The sequence below is a fragment of the Bos grunniens genome, chromosome 28, assembly GCF_055505025.1.
Source record: "Bos grunniens cultivar Pamir isolate PY7600 chromosome 28, Bosgru_T2T1.0, whole genome shotgun sequence".
Lineage (NCBI taxonomy): Eukaryota > Metazoa > Chordata > Mammalia > Artiodactyla > Bovidae > Bos > Bos grunniens.
The window spans coordinates 4,946,116-4,966,178 of NC_141192.1; the positions used below are offsets into that span (position 1 = coordinate 4,946,116).

The 20,063-nt window shown below is 38.2% G+C and overlaps 1 protein-coding gene and 1 non-coding gene across 8 annotated transcripts in view; one reads left to right on the forward strand and one right to left on the reverse strand.

Moving 5' to 3' along the window:
- The window catches only part of WAPL (WAPL cohesin release factor), a 77,456-nt gene that overhangs the window by 23,831 nt on the left and 33,562 nt on the right, over nucleotides 1–20,063 (forward strand). For 3 of the 7 annotated variants that reach the window (XM_086381171.1, XM_086381170.1, XM_086381173.1), the window contains 2 exons: nucleotides 59–1,099; nucleotides 3,067–3,185. The exons of 1 other annotated variant lie outside the window; for it this stretch is intronic. In XM_086381171.1, coding sequence (XP_086237297.1) covers nucleotides 59–1,099; nucleotides 3,067–3,185 — 1,160 coding nt within the window. The remainder of the gene's footprint in view (nucleotides 1–58; nucleotides 1,100–3,066; nucleotides 3,186–20,063) is intronic. 3 more of the 7 variants (XM_086381175.1, XM_086381174.1, XM_086381176.1) reach the window with 1 other exon arrangement.
- Nucleotides 8,401–8,507, reverse strand: LOC147342786 (U6 spliceosomal RNA). Its single transcript, XR_015157259.1, has one exon. It is a non-coding gene; the product is annotated as a U6 spliceosomal RNA (small nuclear RNA).

Consider the following 20,063-nt stretch of genomic DNA (forward strand, 5'->3'; position numbering starts at 1 on the left):
ACTTTTACATTGATACCACTCATATTTTTATCCTTTGACCTATTTTTCATTTTTATAGATAAAGTGGAGAACTTTAGTGAAGAACATGAAAAGAATAGTCACCATATTTACAAAAATGCTGAAGACAGTACTAAGAAACACAATGCAGAAACTACAGTGGCTTCTGGATACAAAGCTGATGAAATCAAGGAAAATGATACTTGGAATTCCCAACTTGGGAAAAGGTCAGAATCGCCATCAGAAACATCATCAATCAAGGGATCTGTAAGAACTGGTTTATATGAATGGGATAATGATTTTGAAGATAGCAGATCCGAAGATTGTATTTTAAATCTGGATAGTGATCCTCTTTTGGAGATGAAGGATGAGGATTTTAAAAATCGGTTGGAAAATCTAAATGAAGCCATTGAGGAAGACATGATGCAAAGTGTTCTTAGGCCAAGCAACTGTAGGACGTACTGTAGGGCCAATAAAGCAAAATCCTCACAAGGAGCGTCGAGTTTTGATAAGCTAATGGACGGCACCAGTCAGGCCTTAGCCAAAGCAAACAGTGAATCTAGTAAAGATGGCCTGAATCAGGCAAAGAAGGGCAGTGTAAGCTGTGGGACCAGTTTTAGAGGGACGGTTGGACGGACTAGAGATTATACTGTTTTACATCCATCTTGCTTGTCAGTTTGTAATGTTACCATCCAGGATACTATGGAACGCAGCATGGATGAGTTCACTGCTTCAACTCCTGCAGATTTGGGAGAAGCTGGCCGGCTAAGAAAAAAAGCAGATATTGCAACATCTAAGACCACTACTAGATTTCGACCTAGTAATACTAAATCTAAAAAGGATGTTAAACTTGAATTTTTTGGTTTTGAAGATCATGATGAGACAGGAGGTGATGAGGGAGGTTCTGGGAGTTCTAACTACAAAATTAAATATTTTGGCTTTGATGATCTCAGTGAAAGTGAAGATGATGAAGATGATGACTGTCAGGTGGAAAGAAAGACAAGCAAAAAAAGAACTAAAACAGCTCCATCACCCTCCTTGCAGCCTCCTCCAGAAAGCAATGATAATTCCCAGGACAGTCAGTCTAGTTCTAATAATGCAGGTAAGACTTAAAAAAAAATAAATTTGTTTTTCAGGCTTAAATAATAGTTACTTAGTTTTCTCCTTGATAGCTTATAACTTGTTACTACATTTAACTTCAACAGAAGTACCTATTTAGTGCCAACGATTACCTTATCTAAAGATACAGCATTTTAAATGTAAATAAAGTCCTACCTTGTAAGGAACCAATTTGTAAATTGAGGAGTCTTTTCATATTTGTATTTTAATTCTGCCATTGGCACTTGAGAATTTTTAAATAGTGTATATTTGTGTGTATACAGAGATACCAAACATCTTGATGTTTTAGTTTTGAAAAACTAAACCCAATGGAGACAGAGGATAGACTTTGGTCATATAGAATTCTATTGATATTAGATGGTTGAAATGAGGGAAATACCTTGAATTTATAAAGTTAAGATTAAATCTTAAGGATCACCCTCGTAAGTTGACTTAATAAAATTGAAAGATGCTAACTAAAATGTTTTTACATTCTTATCAGTGAAATTAATTTGTCCCTTAAGATAGTAGGACTCGTAATGACTTGAGGATTGATAGTCTTCACTGAAAGACAAAAGAAATAGGTTAGCCTTGCTATGAGTAAATCACTACTTGACAAGAACATTATGATGTGAATTGACTGTTGAGGAAGAGTATGTGAAAGCCTCTGTGATACAGGGGCTTATATTTATTTATATTTAACCAAATACATTTTTCTTATATTGGTTTTCTTGTTAAAGCTTTTGTCCTTTTAGGGTCACAGAACAAGAATCATGGTGAATTAGAGCTATCATGGTGTTTCTGTGTATAGATTCTCTCACAGAGTATGTCATACTTGAGACTACTTAGCATTTTGCTTCAGTTGACCTAAAAATAATTTTGCTAGATTAGAATCATTCTTATTTTCAAAACTAGAATTATACAGGAGTACCCCCTAGCAGCCTGCCTTACTCCCCACTAGAAAAAATAAGACTATTTTCAGAATTCATCCCATGTTGTCTTGAATCCCTTCTGAAGAAATGAAGTCTGCTGCATCTTTGCTAGTCACTTGAGCTATGACTGGGCAGACAGCTTTACATTTGCTTTCTCAGGAGGATGATTAGTAACTGAATACTGAAACCTGAACTCCTGTCCTGCTACAACCTACTTAGTTAGCTTCTGTGCTAACCTTGATAGCAAGTTATCCTAAATCATTAGACTCCCTTTCAGAAACATCAAGTTGGTACCAAATAACATTTAAAAATTAGAGACCATTTGATTGATACATTCTAAGTTGGAATCTAAGTCTTCATACAGTGTGTGAAACAGCAGACAGTTTTAAGAGTTAGGATAGAGAAAAGTCTCCCTTTTTTTCCCCCCTCTTTTTTTTGTTTAGGCTAGGGAAAAAATACAATCTTTTGGAAATTAATCTGATCCTTTGGTTGGTTTTGTGAGAATGCCACAGACCATTGAACTACATTGTACTAGGTTATTCAGTATCTTTTGTCAAGGATAGCTATATCCTTTTTTTTTTTTTTTTTAATGTGGCTTCTGTAGATGTTAAGCAGGCATTCCTTGAAGGCCAACATGATTCAGTGTACTTTAATTCTAGAAAAATGTTACAGGTACATATCATCTGTTGGTGTGTGCATGTGTGTATTTTAAACTAGACTGCCAGTTTTACTGTTGAAGATAACAAGCAGTTGTATGAACATTGAAGAACAAATTATTCTGGAAAAGAATTGATTTTGCTGATAAAATTGGAGCACATGCACTGCAACTAAGTTTCTGATTTTCTTCTAGAGTAGGGTACAAGCAGGGAGTGAGTATGAGAGAGTGAGAATAATATTGGAGTATTTCGTCAGCTATGTGTTGTTTTTATTTTATCTTTTCCTCCCCACAGTATGCTTCTTTCTCCCCCAAATGTTCATTAGTTGTCTGGTAGATAATTTGAAATAATAGAAAGCTAGCTAGTTTTGATTACCATTTCAGAAAACTTGGATTTTACAGAGGACTTGCCTGGTGTGCCTGAAAGTGTGAAGAAGCCTCCAAATAAACAAGGAGATAAATCAAAGGAAAATACCAGAAAGATTTTTAGTGGCCCCAAACGGGTAAGTAAAGCCCTGGCAGTCATTTGTATTATTTGTTGTTGGAGGGCTTAACTCTTAATTTTTTAATTTAAAAGTAACCAGCAAACATCATGGCAATATAATTTTGTCTTTCGAAGGCTATATGGAAGTCAGTTTGTAAAAGCATTGTTACCATGTTTTGAAGTGTGGTAAAACATACATAACATACTCTACTATTATATGCAAGTATACAATTAAGTGACATTAACCATTAACAAATAGCTCCATTAAACGATAACTCCACCTTGACCTGCCCAGCCTCTGGTAAACACTACTTTTCTGTCTCTGTAAGTTTCCCTATTCTAGGTAACTCATGTAAGTAGAGTCACACGATATTTGTTTGTGTCTGGCTTATTTCACTAAGCATTTGTTGTCCGGGTGTTCCATCCCTGTTGTAGGGATGTATCTCATATCAGGATGTTTGTTTTTTATGGCTGAATAATATTACAATGAAACTAAGCCATGGCTGTGGGGCAACCCAAGGCGGGCGGGTCATGGTGGAGAGATCTGACAGAATGTGGTCCACTGGAGAAGGAAATGGCAAACCACTTCAGTATTCTTGCCTTGAGAACCCCATGAACAGTATGAAAAGGCAAAATGATAGGATACTGAAAGAGGAGCTCCCCAGGTCAGTAGAGGCCCAATATGCTATTGGAGATCCGTGGAGAAATAACTCCAGAAAGAATGAAGGGATGGAGCCAAAGCAAAAACAATACTCAGCTGTGGACGTGACTGGTGGTAGAAGCAAGGTCCGATGCTGTAAAGAGCAATATTGCATAGGAACCTGGAGTGTTAGGTCCATGAATCAAGGCAAATCGGAAGTGGTCAAACAAGAGATGGCAAGAGTGAATGTAGACATTCTAGGAATCAGCAAACTAAAATGGACTGGAATGGGTGAATTTAACTCAGATGACCATTATATCTACTACTGCGGGCAGGAGTCCCTCAGAAGAAATGGAGTAGCCATCATGGTCAACAAAAGAGTCCGAAATGCAATACTTGGATGCAATCTCAAAAATGACAGAATGATCTCTCTCAGTTTCCAGGGCAAACCATTCAATATCACAGTAATCCAAGTCTATGCCCCAGCCAGAAACGCTGAAGAAGCTGAAGTTGAACGGTTCTATGAAGACCTATAAGACCTTTTAGAACTAATACCCAAAAAAGATGACCTTTTCATAATAGGTGACTGGAATGCAAAAGTAGGAAGTCAAGAAACACCTGAAGTAACAGGCAAATTTGGCCTTGGAATACGGAATGAAGCAGGGCAAAGACTAATAGAGTTTTGCCAAGAAAATGCACTGGTCATAGCAAACACCCTCTTCCAACAACACAAGAGAAGACTCTACACATGGACATCACCAGATGGTCAACACCGAAATCAGATTGATTATATTCTTTCCAGCAAAGATGGAGAAGCCCTATACAGTCAGCAAAAACAAGACCAGGAGCTGACTGTGGCTCAGATCATGAACTCCTTATTACCAAGTTCAGACTTAAATTGAAGAAAGTAGGGAAAACCACTAGACCATTCAGGTATGACCTAAATCAAATCCCTTATGATTATACAGTGGAACTGAGAAATAGATTTAAGGACTAGATCTGATAGATAGAGTGCCTGATGAACTATGGAATGAGGTTCGTGACATTGTACAGGAGACAGGGATCAAGACCATCCCCATGGAAAAGAAATGCAAAAAATCAAAATGGCTGTCTGCAGAGGCCTTACAAATAGCTGTGAAAAGAAGACAAGCAAAAAGCAAAGGAGAGAAGTAAAGATATACCATTTTAATGCAGACTTCCAAAGAATAGCAAGAAGAGATAAGAAAGCCTTCTTCAGCGATCAATGCAAAGAAATAGAGGAAAACAACAGAATGGGAAAGACTAGAGATCTCTTCAAGAAAATTAGAGATACCAAGGGGACATTTCATGCAAAGATGGGCTCGATAAAGGACAGAAATGGTATGGACCTAACAAAAGCAGAAGATATTAAGAAGAGGTGGCAAGAATACACAGAACTGTACAAAAAAGATCTTCACAACCCAGATAATCCTGATGGTGTGATCACTGACCTAGAGCCAGACATCCTGGAATGTGAAGTCAAGTGGGCCTTAGAAAGCATCACTACGAACAAAGCTAGTGGAGGTGATGGAATTCCAATTGAGCTGTTTCAAATCCTGAAAGATAATGCTGTGAAAGTGCTGCACTCAATATGTCAGCAAATTTGGAAAACTCAGCAGTGGCCACAGGACTGGAAAAGGTCAGTTTTCATTCCAATCCCAAAGAAAGGCAATGCCAAAGAATGCTCAAACTACCACACAATTGCACTCATCTCACATGGTAGTAAAGTAATGCTCAAAATTCTCCAAGCCAGGCTTCAGCAATATGTGAACCGTGAACTTCCTGATGTTCAAGCTGGTTTTAGAAAAGGCAGAGGAACCAGAGATCCAATTGCCAACATCTGCTGGATCACGGAAAAAGCAAGAAGAGAGTTCCAGAAAAATATCTATTTCTTCTTTATTGACTATGCCAAAGCCTTTGACTGTGTGGATCACAATAAACTGTGGAAAATTCTGAAAGAGATGGGAATGCCAGACCACCTGACCTGCCTCTTGAGAAATCTGTGTGCAGGTCAGGAAGCAACAGTTAGAACTGGACATGGAACAACAGACTGGTTCCAAATAGGAAAAGGAGTACGTCAAGGATGTATATTGTCACCTTGCTTATTTCACTTATATGCAGAGTACATCATGAGAAATGCTGGACTGGAAGAAACACAAGCTGGAATCAAGATTTCCGGGAGAAATATCAATAACCTGAGATATGTAGATAACGCCACACTTATGGCAGAAAGTGAAGAGGAACTAAAAAGCCTCTTGATGAAAGTGAAAGAGGAGAGTGAAAAAGTTGGCTTAAAGCTTAACATTCAGAAAACGAAGATCATGGCATCTGGTCCCATCACTTCATGGTAAATAGATGGGGGAACAGTGTCAGACTTTATCTTTTTGGGCTCCAAATTCACTGGAGATGGTGACTGCAGCCATGAAATTAAAAGACGCTTACTCCTTGGAAGGAAAGTTATGACCAACCTAGATAGCATATTAAAAAGCAGAGACATTACTTTGCCAACAAAGGTCCATCTAGTCAAGGCTATGGTTTTTCCTGTGGTCATGTATGGATGTGAGAGTTGGACTGTGAAGAAAGCTGAGCGCCAAAGAATTGATGCTTTTGAAATGTGGTGTTGGAGAAGACTCTTGAGAGTCCCTTGGACTCAAGGAGATCCAACCAGTCCATTCTGAAGGAGATCAGCCCTGGGATTTCTTTGGAGGGAATGATGCTAAAGCTGGAACTCCAGTACTTTGGCCACCTCATGCGAAGAGTTGGCTCATTGGAAAAGACTCTGATGCTGGAAGGGATTCGGGACAGGAGGAGAAGGGGATGACAGAGGATGAGATGGCTGGATGGCATCACTGACTCAATGGACGTGAGTCTGAGTGAACTCCGGGAGTTGGTGATGGACAGGGAGGCCTGGCGTGTTGCAATTCATGGGATCTCGAAGAGTCGGACACAACTGAGTGACTGAAGTGAAGTGAATATTACAGTGTATGTGTATACCACATTTTGTTTATTTACTCATCTGTAGATGGACACTTGGGTGGTTCTCACTTTTTGGCTGTTTTGAGTCACCTGCTTTCAATTGATTTGGATACTTAGGATTGGAATTTTTAGGACATATGGTAGGTCTGTTTTTTGTTTTTTTTTAAAGTGTTTATCGGGCTGTGCTGGGCCCTTCACTGCTGTGTGAGCTTCAGCGGTGGCAGGCAGGGGCTCCTGCCTAGTTGCAGTGTACGCGTTCCTCACTGAAGAGCTCTCCTTGAGGAGCATGTGCTCTAGTGTTCAGGCTTCAGTAGTTGTGTCATGTGGGCTCAGCAGTTGTGGCGCCTGGACCACAAGTAGTTGTCCCGCAGCATGTGGGATCTTCACGGACCAGGTGTTGGTGCCTCCTGGCATTGACAGGCAGATTCTTTACCACTGCGCCACAAGGGACGCCCAGGTCTGTGTTTTACTGCCAGACTTGTCCACCTTGACTGCACCGTTTTTATATTCTTAGTGCATAAGGTTTCCAATTTTTCCACATCATTACCAACATGTTATTGTCTTGAGTTTTCTGATAATAGCTATCCTCATGTGTGGGAAATAGTATCTCATTGTGGTTTGATTTGTATTTTACTAATTAATGATGTTGAGCATCTTTTCATGTACTTACTGGACATTTGTACACCTTTTTAGAGAAATGTCTATTTAGTGCCCAATTTTTAATTGTTTGGTTTTTTGTTGAGTTATAGGAGCTCTTTATATACTAACGCCTCATTAGATACATAATTTGCACATAAATGTTCCTGTACTGTGAGTTGTCTCTTTACGTTCTTGATAGTGTGCTTTAATATCAGTGAAGTCCAATTTATCTTTTTTTTTCGTTACACACACTTTTGGTGTCATATTTAAAATCATTGTGAGATTGAATGTCTACCTTTTCACCTGTTTTTTCTTCTAAGTTTTATAGTTTTAAGTTTTACATTTAGGTCATTGATTCATTTTGAGTTAATTTTTGTATATAGTGTTAAGGGTAAGTTCATTCTTAGGCATTTTATAAGTCTTTTTTTTTATCTTTTATTTATTTTTAGTTTTTTAAAATTTTATTTTATTTAACTTTACAATATTGTATTGGTTTTGCCATATATCAAAATGAATCTGCCACAGGTATACATGTGTTCCCCATCCTGAACCCTCCTCCCTTCTCCCTCCCCATACCATCCCTCTGGGTTGTCCCAGTGCACCAGCCCCAAGCATCCAGTATCGTGCATCGAACCTGGACTGGCGACTTGTTTCATATATGATATTATACATATTTCAATGCCATTCTCCCAAATCATCCCACCCTTTCCCTCTCCCACAGAGTCCAAAAGACTGTTCTATACATCAGTGTCTTTTTTGCTGTCTTGTATACAGGGTTATTGTTACCATCTTTCTAAATTCCATATATATGCGTTAGTATACTGTATTGGTGTTTTTCTTTCTGGCTTACTTCACTCTGTATAATAGGCTCCAGTTTCATCCACCTCGTTAGAACTGATTCAAATGTATTCTTTTTAATGGCTGAGTAATACTCCATTGTGTATATGTACCACAGCTTTCTTAAAATATGAAACGCTTAATGAATTTGCGTGTCATCCTTGCGCAGGGGCCATGCTAATCTTCTCTGTATCGTTCCAATTTTAGTATATGTGCTGCCGAAGCGAGCACTGTGAGTCTTTTAAATATGGTCCTGCATAGGTATTGAGAATAATTTGCTTGACTTTACCCTTGTATTTAAAAATTCCTTTACTTAAATAGCGTATATAATGTTATTGTAGTTTTGTTATTGTAGATTGAACTACTTTTAAGCAACTAAAAAATGAGCGTGTCTATATTATCTGGCCTCATTTTATTTTTAATTCTTTTACCTCTGAAGAGCCAGTTAGGAATCTTTTCAGAGTGATTGTGTTATACTTTTGTACCGCCATGTACCCACCTCCCAGCAGGGGGGAAAAAAGTGCTTAATGCTAATTTCAATGGCGCTAACTTGCTCTGGAGCCAGGGGCTATGGTAGTGTGGTGTAATGACTGTGGTCCTTAATTTTTAGGTGAGTGTTTGATTTCTAAAATTGTGTATGGCATGTGTTGATTTCTAGTGTGAAAGTTACCACATTTTTTGGTCTCAGGACTACAGTCTTAAAAATTTTACTGAGAATCCCAGAGCGATTTTGATTATATATGTTACTATTTACCAGTATTTACCAAGTTAAAAATGAAAACGTATATCAAAGATACTTATAATTCACTTAAAATAATAATAATGATCCGTTATTAATGTAGCATTTTAGTGAGAATTATTTTCTTAAAACAAGAAGTGAGATGAGTAGCAGTGTTTTACGTTTTTTGCAAATCTTTTTATATAGTTTGGCTTAATAAGACAGCTAGATTCTTCAGAATTGTTGTTGTTTAGTCACTGAGTTGTGTCTGACTTTTTTGTGACTCCATGCTGCAGCATGCCAGGATTCCCTGTCGTTCACCATCTCCTGAAGTTTGCTCAGCTCATGTCTGTTGAATTGGTGATGCCATTCAACCATCTATTTTCTTTCACCCGCTTCTCATCCTGTCCTCAGTCTAATGAGTTGGCTGTTTGCATCAGGTGGCTGAAGTATTGGAGCTTCAGCATCAGTACTTCCAATGAATATTCAGGGTTGATTTCTGTTAATATTGATTGGTTTGATCTCTTTGCTGTCCAAGGGACTCTCAAGAATCTTCTCCAGCATTAAAATTCGGAACCTTCAGTTTTTTGCCACTGAGTCTTCTTTATGGTCCAGCTCTCACATCCGTACATTGACACTGGAAAAAACATAGCTTGGATTATTCGGACTTTTATTGGCAAAATAATGTCTCTGCTTTTTAATAGGCTGAAAGAAAACAGCTTTTCTTTCAAGGAGCAAGTGTCTTTTAATTTCATGGCTACAGCCACCATCTGCAATAATTTTGGACCCCAAGAAAATAAAGTCTGTCTCTGTTTCCATTGTTTCCCCATCTGTTCGCCATGAAGTGGTGGGACTGGATGTCATGATCTTCATTTTTTGAATGTTGAGTTTTAAGCCAGCCTTTTCACTTTATTTCACCTTCATCAAGAGGCTCTTTAGTTCCTCTTTGCTTTCTGTGATTAGAGTTGTGTCATCGTATGTCTGAAATTGTTGCTATTTCTCCCAGCAGTCTTGATGCCAGTTTGTGGCTCAACCATCCCGGCGTTTTGCATGATGTACTCTGTATTGTAAGTTAAATAAGCAGGGTGACAATATACAGCCTTGACGTACTCCTTTCCCAATTTGGAACCAGTCTGTTGTTCCATGTGCAGTTCTTTTGCTTCTTGACCTGCATACAGGCTTCTCAGGAGGCAGGTAGGTGGTGTGTTATTCCCATCTCTTTTAAGGATTTTCCACAGTTTGTTGTGATTCACACAAAGGCTTTAGCATAGTCAGTGAGGCAGAAGTAGATGTTTTTCTGGAATTCCTTGCGTTTTCTAAGATCTAACAGATGTCGGCAGTTGGATCTCTGGTTCTTTTTGGGATTAGCAGATGCAAACTAGTCTATTTAGGATGGATAAACAGCAAGGTTCTACTCTTTAGCCCAGGGAACTATATTCAGTATCCTGTGATAAACCATAATGGAAAAGAATATGAGAAAGAATATATATGTATAACTGAGTCACTTTGTTGTACCACAGAAGATAACACAGCATTGTAAATCAACTGTACGTCAATAAAAATTTTTTAAGAGACAGCTAGATTCTCATATCCTCTACATTCAGTACTTTTTATTATATTGTTTTAGTTGAAAAGTATGAAGACATTCTAGCCTAACAGTATTTTAAATAGCTTTTTCAGGTAATCATGGACATTCTGTTTTGCTACTACATCAAAACGCATCAAGCAGGAGTTACTTAAAGATTAATTGAAGCTTGGGATCTAAAACCATGCCAGTGAACTTTTCATACTGTTACATTAAAATCTATTGGTCTGTCCTGCTTTTGAATGAATCTTTTACACATGAGTGTTTTATAACATCATACACTGGTCTTTTGGAAAATACTGATTACACTGGTTTATCCCAGCTTTCATATGATGACACACTGTATTATACAGTATCAAAAATATCACTGTCAGACTGAAGCTGTCAGGTTCAAAATAGTAGATAAAGTTCTCCAAAATTTTAGTTTTTGCTTAAAAGTAGAAATTTTTTTCATTGGCAGAAAATACTTCAGGGAAAACGACTGGTAGTGACAGGCCTGCTTTGTTCATTTTTGAGAAAATGTCTGCCTGACACCAGGTCTGTGTAAGCAGTTTGTCAGTCTTTCACACAAACAACGGTGTTCAGAAAAAAAGTAGCTAGTTCAGCTTGAAACTTGAGCAGTAAATAGTGTTTTTTATTTGATACAACCACACTTTGTATGCAACAGGAGTGTTTTAGGTACACTGATTTTTTTCACATAGATCATTAGTGCACTTAAGGGTTACAATTTAATCAGTAATTTTACCTAATTCATCAAAGGCTTTTTTCTTATGTGACAGTGGCATTTTATTTTGATTGTTTATTTTTCTTTGGGGTGTAGGTGCTTTACAACGTATGTTAGTTTGAAACTGGCATTTTATTTTATAACTGGAGTATGTAGCATTGAAGAATACAATTACTTATATACAGTTCAGAGCCCCTACCTTGATTCATGCTAAGACATCAACAGCTTTACCCAGCATTGCTTTTGCACCATCCCTACAAATATCCACACAGTGAAAAGGGCAGATAACACAATATTTTTCTGAAAATGGATTTTTCTTTGTAGACGCTCTGAAAGTTTCCATAGACCATAGTTTGAAAACTTCTGATTTATAATATTCTACCTTATTTCCCCCTCCCTCAACTTTTTATTATGAAAAGTAAAATTTACACAAGATGTGAAAAAAGCAATGTGATGAATACCATATTCCTCTACCTAGATTGACCTCTCTAGTTGTTGTAATGACACACCAAGGCACCTTCCTCTCCCCTCTTCATGTGTGTATGTGTGTGTGCGTGTATGTGCACATGTGTATTACATAACATTTTACCCTGTCCATTTGAAAGTAAGTTGTGGAGTTATAGATCACATGCATTTCTCAAGAAAAAGGACAGTCTTCATAGCTAACTGTGGTTATATGATTAGTAATTCTTTGATATAATCTGATGTTTAGTCCATATTCAGTTTTTCTCAACTCTCTAAAATGAGACATATACTTTTTTCCCCAAACTGAACTGATTTACGTGTTATGTCTCTGTAATCTTGAGCAGTCTCTTCATCTTTTAAAATTCCCCATGACAGTGATTTTTTTTTTTTAAGAGCCCAGGATATCTGTCTTGTAGAGTGTTTTCACATTTAGAATTTAACTGATTGTTTCTTGATGATATAAGTCATTACCCCACTGTGTTAAAATAGTATAGTGTCATAGAACACTGGAATTAAGTTTGTATGTTTGACTAGGCTGAGGTTAAACGTGTTTTGGCAAGAGTACCTCAAAAGTAATATTGTGTATGTTGTATCACATTGGCAGCTGTGTAACACCTGCTTATTCTGCTTAGTACTGACTGCCTGCTGAACTGCTGGGCACATGGCTGCCTCCACAACTGTCCAGTTGTGATCACTGGAGCCTCAAAAATAAAAGTATATTTTTCCTTTTATAATTTAGTTAGTAAGCTTCTGGGAGTTACTTTGGCGCCATGTGAATATTCTATTGCCCATTAGGTTTGGCCAGCACAACCATTTCAAGCTATTTCTTGTCTCCTTTTGATAGAGCCCCATCATCTTTGAGCACTTTTTTCGCTTTCTGCACAGATGATGACCCAGAGTTTACTTTCAGTCATGGAATCATTCATTCATCTAAAGATCAGTTCTTTCTGTGGGGATTAGTACTTAGAAACCCAGAACTAAGTGCTGTGTGTATTCATTGCTTCTAGACTTGTTCATTGGATAGAGCTATGAAATATATTGAAAATAAACTGAGTTAATAGTTTCATTTCAGATTTAACATTTCAGAATTTTGTACTTTGTTTTCTTGGTTTATTCTATAGCACACATTACTTTTTAAATTATAATACCAGTATTACTATGAACAGTAAATACACTGAAAGAAGTTTACGATTTCTTTCTAGCTCCTTTTGTCTTTAAATTATTTCTCTAAGGATGAAGTGATAGTAACGTGTTCCAAAGGTTTTTTCTTCTTAAATTAATTTTTACTGGAGTATAGTTGTTTTATAGTGTTGTGTTTCTGCTGTAGTGTTTGAAAGTTTTGAGGTAATTTTTATCTTAGGTATTTTAATTTAGTATTCGAGTTCATTTGTACTTAATTTCATTTCTTTAACTTAGTTTTAAACTTTATATTGGATTCATTTCTTTGCTACTAGCATGACTTAGGAGGCAGCAGTGTACATGTACTTGACCCGATTATGAAGGAATCTCTCTGGCCTAAAGTAAATCAGGTCATGCAAGCAAGTAGGCAGAAGACCTATTTACTGTTGATGGATAATGTCAGAAGAAAATTAAGAAAATCATTATTATGAAACCAAAAGAGCTATGAGTTTGAACTCATTTGAAAGATGTAATATAGGTAAAGCCCTGCCTTAAAACAGTAGTGCTGATTTAATCCCCAAAGAGGCTTCAGTAAACTTTTCATTTCATTTTTAACCTCCTATTGAAAGGTTTACCCCAAACCCTTTTTAAGTGGAATTGTGTCAGAATTTTTTTCACTTAGATATTACTACTGTTTAGGTGGATCAGTAAACTTCAAAAATGAGACTTTGATCCTGAGTGTTATAGTACTTTAATGAAAAGTAATAATAATGCTTTAGATCCCATGGAAATTACATATCCTTATGAAAATATCCAAAGAATTTAGAAGCCTACGTCAGCAAGAGAGCAACAAGAAGCTAAGCAGTATAAAATCCTTAGGTCTTAATAAGAAATAGGTCATCCATTTGTCTTCAAGACAGCTAAAGAACTACTTGAATTGTTTAAAAGGAGAGAACCATTGAGAAACACAAAACTGAAATTTAACCTATTGAGTTTCTATGAGTATAAAGGAATAGAGCAAATAAATGGGATCAGAGTTTTAAGCATTTATAAATTCAGTGAAAAGAATAGATTTGTTTCATATATAAGAAATTATGATTCATGTTTTTGATGTTAAAAAAGACAAGCTCAGTTCTTCAAGGAGTTTTTATGTAGGTTACCCCCCAGATCTCCAGAAAAAAAGGAAAGGAGGGGGTCACTAGGTAGTGGGTGTAGAAAGTGTTCTCAGCAGTTGCTCCATTTCTCCATTATAAGAGGAGTACCCCCTGGTATTCACTGGTAGGACTAATAGGTCAGTGAGAGTATCTGGGTCTTCTCTAATCTGATTAAAGGCACTAATGACCTCATTTCTGAGTGGTGGAAAGGTGGCCCATGTCTTGCAGTGGCAAATTTTTCTCCTTACCTATCAGGCTTTCTTGGCTGTTTTGCATTGAGTAAATCTTTGTTATGGAGGGTAGCCCTGTAAATTGGAGAATATTTAGCAACATTTCTGGCCTCTGTCCAACAGATGGCTGGTCCCATTCCTCCCCTACCCCCATGCCCCTGTTTTCAACCAAAAATGTCTTGGATACTACTAAATATCCTATGGGGTTCTAAATGGGCCCCCCTATCATGTATGGCTTGAGAATAAGTTGCAGACTTAATGCTGATTACTCCCAAATACTGGGTTCAGTTCAGTTCAGTTCAGTCGCTCAGTTGTGTCTGACTCTTTGCGACCCCATGGACTGCAGCACGCCAGGCTTCCCTGTCCATCACCAACTCCCAGAGCTTGCTCAAACTCATGTCCATTGAGTTGGTGATGCCATCCAACCATCTCATCCTCTGTAGTCCCCTTCTCCTCCTGCCTGCAGTTTTTCCCCAGCATCAGGTATTGCGTTGGCCAACACAGTACCTTAGTTTATAGAAATGAGAGTACTTTACTCCCCATTGTAGGCAGATGCTTTACCCTCTGAGCTACCAGGGAAGCCCCATAGCTATAGTATACCCATCAAAACCATGTAGTTAATAACACTGATACAGTAATTCAGTGTAATCCACATATCCTGTTCAGTTTTCCCAATTGTCTGAATAATGGCCTTTATAGCAGAACAAATCCTACCCTCCCCAATCTTCCATGATCCAGTCCTGCATCACATGTTGTATTTAGTTGTCATAAATCTCCATCCTTCTTCAGTCTGAATGTCTGTGTCTTTCCTAGTCTTCTCATGGCTTTGACATTTTTGAAGAGTTAAGATCAGCTATTTGTTGAATGTCCCTCAGTATGTGCTTATCTGATGTTTTCTTGTGGTTCAGTTCAGTTCAGTCGCTCAGTCGTGTCCAACTCTTTGGGACCCCATGAATCGCAGCACACCAGGCCTCCCTGTCCATCGCCAACTCCTGGAGTTCACCCAAACTAATGTGCATCGAGTCGGTGATGCCATCCAGCCATCTGATCCTCTGTTGTCCCCTTCTCCTCCTGCCCCCAATCCCTCCCAGCATCAGGGTCTTTTCCAGTGAGTCAACTCTTCGCATAAGGTGGCTGAAGTATTGGAGTTTCAGCCTCAGCATCAGTCCTTCTAAAGAACACCCAGGACTGGTCTCCTCTAGGATGGACTGGTTGGATCTCCTGGCAGTCCAAGGGACTTGCAAGAGTCTTCTTAGGTTATGTGTATTTGGTGGAAATACCTCAGAAGAGATGCTCTGTTTTAACTGCATCTTACCAGGTAGCACACAATGTCAGTCTGTATCATAACTATATATGTTAACTATCCCCTGAAGTTTATCAGGTTCTTCAGCTCCTTATCAAGCTTTTACCCACTAGTTTTTTTAAGAAGTTTAGTTTTGGTTGTTCTGGGTTGTTTCTGTGTGAGCTCTTCTCTAGTTGGGGTGAGCAGGGGTGCTCTTCGTTGCAGTGCATAGGCTTCCCGTTGCTGTGGTTTCTCCTGCTGCTGAGCGTGGACTCCAGGGCGCGTGGGCTCAGTAGTTGAGGCTCCTGGGCTCAGAGCACGGGGCTCAGGAGTTGTGGCTCATGGGCTTAGTTGCTCTACAGCATGTGGTATCTTCCTGGGTCAGGGATCAAACAAGTGTCTCTTGAGTTGGCGGGCGGATTCTTTACCACTGAGCCACCAGGGAAACCCTACCTACTAGCTTTAGCATTGAGTTTTTCATGAATCGATCTTTACTCTGATTGTTGTTGAGTGTTTTTTTTTGTGTGTTAATTGTATTGTTCCTTACATAGTTGTTACTAGTTGGCCTTCTACTGTAAGGTAGATTTTTTTTCCCCCTCTCACTCATGTACATAAAGAATATGTGTATTTATATATTCTTATTATGTACATTATGTATTCATTATTACATATCCATTTATATATTAATTTCTTTATGTCAGTATGAACATGGATTTCTTGTTTTATTCAGTCATTTGTTACTGCTATTTATTTAAATAGTAGCACTATCATTAGTTCAGTACTCAGGTTTTCTTAGATTTGGCCTGTGGGTGTTTTTTCAGACGGGCTTTTAACATGATCCACTATTTTGCATTTCCTTACTAATGACACACTAAGATGGTTGTGATACACATTCCCAGGCCTGGAGTCAGCTATGTCTCCAGGGACCCCTGTTTTCTTAGTGGAGAATGATCTTTAAAAATAAAATCTGGTCCCAAGGTTTGGTCATTTCTTCTGGGGTATCATTGCTTCTAGGCCTACTTTGAGTCAGCAGAGCAAGGAAACATGTGAATATATGCATTTTCTTCCTCTCTCTCACCCCTAGTACCCACCACCCAGACACATATTTATTTCATATCTGTGTATTTTTAGAAACATCACTTCACACTGCTGCTGCTGCTGCTAAGTCGCTTCAGTCGTGTCCGACTCTGTGCGACCCCATAGATGGCAGCCCACCAGGCTCTCCCGTCCCTGGGATTTTCCGGGCAAGAACACTGGAGTGGGTTGCCATTTCCTTCTCCAATGCATGAAGGTGAAAAGTGAAAGTGAAGTTGCTCAGTCATGTCCGACTCCTAGCGACCCCATGGACTGCAGCCCACCAGGCTCCTCGTCCATTGGATTTTCCAGGCAAGAGGACTGGAGTGGGGGTGCCATTGCCTTCTCCTTCAGTTCATACTAGATAGCTGCATTTCTAGTTCAACACCATGTTTTATTCTAGCCTTCCCGCTTTCTGCATTTTACTTCCCTTTTCCGATACTGAGTATCCTTAATACCGTCCTTTTGTATAGAGCCAGTTTCCTGGCCACACAGGCCAGCTCCTCAACTTCAGTGCCACTAGCTGAGACGTCCCACTTTCCTCTACCTGTCTTCCCATGTTAGAAAACATTAACTTTCTGTAAGCTTGCTGGCAGTGAGAATTTTCCCCAACTTCACCAGGAATGTAAAGAAGGGTTGTTTATAACAGAATTGAGGGCTGGCTGGGTGAAAAATGTGTCAGAAAGATGAGGAAGGTAAAAGTTCTGGTAAGAACATATTTAAAATGATTATTCAGAAAAGTTGTCACTTGGAAGGCAGAAAAAGTAAAGACATGGTTTGAGGGATTAGGTTGAAATAAACCTGGTTTTAAGTACCTGTTCTTTCTGTGTGTGGTTTTATTTGAACATCTGGTAATTTAAATTTTTGTTTTTCAGTGCTACCTTATTTCTGATCACTGGCTGTAGCCAGTCTCCCTGAATTCCATTATTTTGTTATTGCCATATATGTTCTGAGAAACTTAGATCATTTCTTTTGCCTGATCTGTTCTTTGATTTTGATCTTTCCATTCAGCTGTTGCCAGTTTGCTCTCTTCGTAAGGGATTATCCATATAATCATCCCAACTAACCTTCTGTGCTTACATTTTACCTTAGGCTTTGGCTGTCTTATTTTGCCAGTTAAGATTATTGCTGGGTCATTGGTGAAACTAACCATAGTGTCAGTCTCAGTTTCAGTTCTCAAATATTTATACCTTCACTTTCATCATTTCCCTGTGGTTTTATGCTGGGCCCATCTGGTAGTGTCTTTTGTTTGACTCTCAAAGGAACATTTTGGACTTTTATTTTTCTTCCCTTCTGTTTTTCAATATGACACAGGATAGTAGGTTTTTTGGGTAAGTAAGTTAAAACTTGATTATCAGCTTGGTAATAAACTTAGCTGTATTTGAAAGTTAAAATTGTGTAAAGCTGTGGTTTTAAAGTGTAGTTTTTATGATTTTGTAAACTCATTTTTTGTTTTGTTTTGTTTTATAAAATGAGTTTATCTAGGTTGTCAGTCAATTTAAACCCAGAATCTTAAAGTTGAAGTGATTTTAAAGAACACCTCTCACTCAAGAACAGATATTCATTTATAGTATCCTTCTCTAACAGAACTCTGATGAAGCAGCTTATTTTTCTTCACATTGTTGGTTACCTTTGTTCTGTGTCTGGGTATTCATTGACCATCCCTGGATTCAGTCATCAAAACAGTATGAGATTTACTGTATTCTCATGGTATAGAGAATGGACTAGAAATCTGAGACACAGACGAATGTGAAGCCTGAGAAAGAGACGCTAACCACTGGTCTGCTGGTGAGAGGGTTGTTGGCCAGAGCATAAACATAAAAAAGCCACTGTTCCCAGGTTGGTGAGTCAAAGAGTTGTTGAAGCTGAGTGTGTTCTGGTTGAACCTGGATATGGAAGAGGGTCAGTTTTAGTTTGCTTTTCTTTGTCATTGTTTTAGTTCAGCACATAACTACATGCATTTCACAGTGCTAGGTATTGGGGGTATGAAAAGGAAAAAGATAAATGTCTTAGTGAGGTATTAATAGAATGTTTTTCCCCATGGAAATTTTTGAGTAGTCTTAGTATTTCATATTTATTCCAAAGCAAGCATATCTCTCTTCCTTTTATATAGGTAGTATTTAACTTAAATATTAAACCAGGTACTTAAATCATTGATCTACATTCTATAAAGATATAGGAAAATGTAAGTTATTTTCTCTATGTGATCTAATTCTGGTGTTTTTTTTCCTTTAATATTCTGGGAGGATTTTAATAAGGCATAAAAATACCATTAATCTTTTTGTTTTCTTTAGTTCAAGTTCCTTTAAAATTGGAAAATTCAAAGTATTTCACTGTGGCTTATTTCCCAGAAAATGAAGTTCAAATTGAGAAAAATGTAGCCATGAGTTAATCAAGAGCATGGGAATTCTGACATACTTGTGACATTTAAACATACAGAGAGAGAGAACGTGTTTTAGGGTGTTTATAGTTTGGAATTTGGTTTTCCAATTTGTAATACATTTTATTTAGAGTTCATTGAGCTTCTGGCATCTAGAATACTTTTTGCTGAACTTATTGATACTCCTATGACTTCATACTAATGATGACCATAAATTAGCATCAGATGTATAATACTGGGAGTTTTTTGAGGATGGTGACCATATATTTTTTCCCCCCCAGCATTAAGTTCCTAGTGTCTGAGCTACAGAAAGTGTACATATATGTTTATTTCTAAGATTTTTGGAAGTATCTTTCTGCAAAGAATGTGTATAGTGAAGTGAAGTGAAAGTTGTTTAGTTGTGCTTGACTCTTTGCAACCCCATGGTCTATACAGTCCAAACTCTCCAGGCCAGAACACTGGAGTGGGTAGCCTATCCCTTCTTCAGGGAATCTTTCCAACCCAGAGATCAAACCCAGGTCTCTTGCATTGCATGTGGTTTCTTTACCAGCTGAGCCACCAGGGAAGCCCAAGAACACTGGAGTGGGTAGCCTATCCCTTCTCCAGGGGATCTTCCTGACCCAGGAATCGAGCCGTGGTCTCCTGCATTGCAGGCGGACTCTTTACCAACTGAGCTATCAGGGAAGCCAAAGAATGTGTATAGTACTAAATATTTGATTTTTATATTTGACAATTGGTCAACATCAAATCTGGGGAAATTTTAGCCAATATTCTTCTAATAGTTTTTGGCGCTTTTCCCCCCTCTGGGGACTGGTCTTACTTTGAATCAGCCTAAAATCAGCAGAAATTGCCTGTAGTCTAACAGAATCAGGCTTATTGACTTATTGCAGTAAAGGATACTGCACAGCAGAGACACTCACGGGGCATCTTACCAAAGAAAAGTTTTTATAGGATTTTGGGGGAACTGGGAAGTTTAGGTGAAATTTAAATGAAATAGTATTTGAGAAGTTCAGGGCAAAGTGGTGTTGTCTGTGAAGGGAATTAATTTTTGCCTTC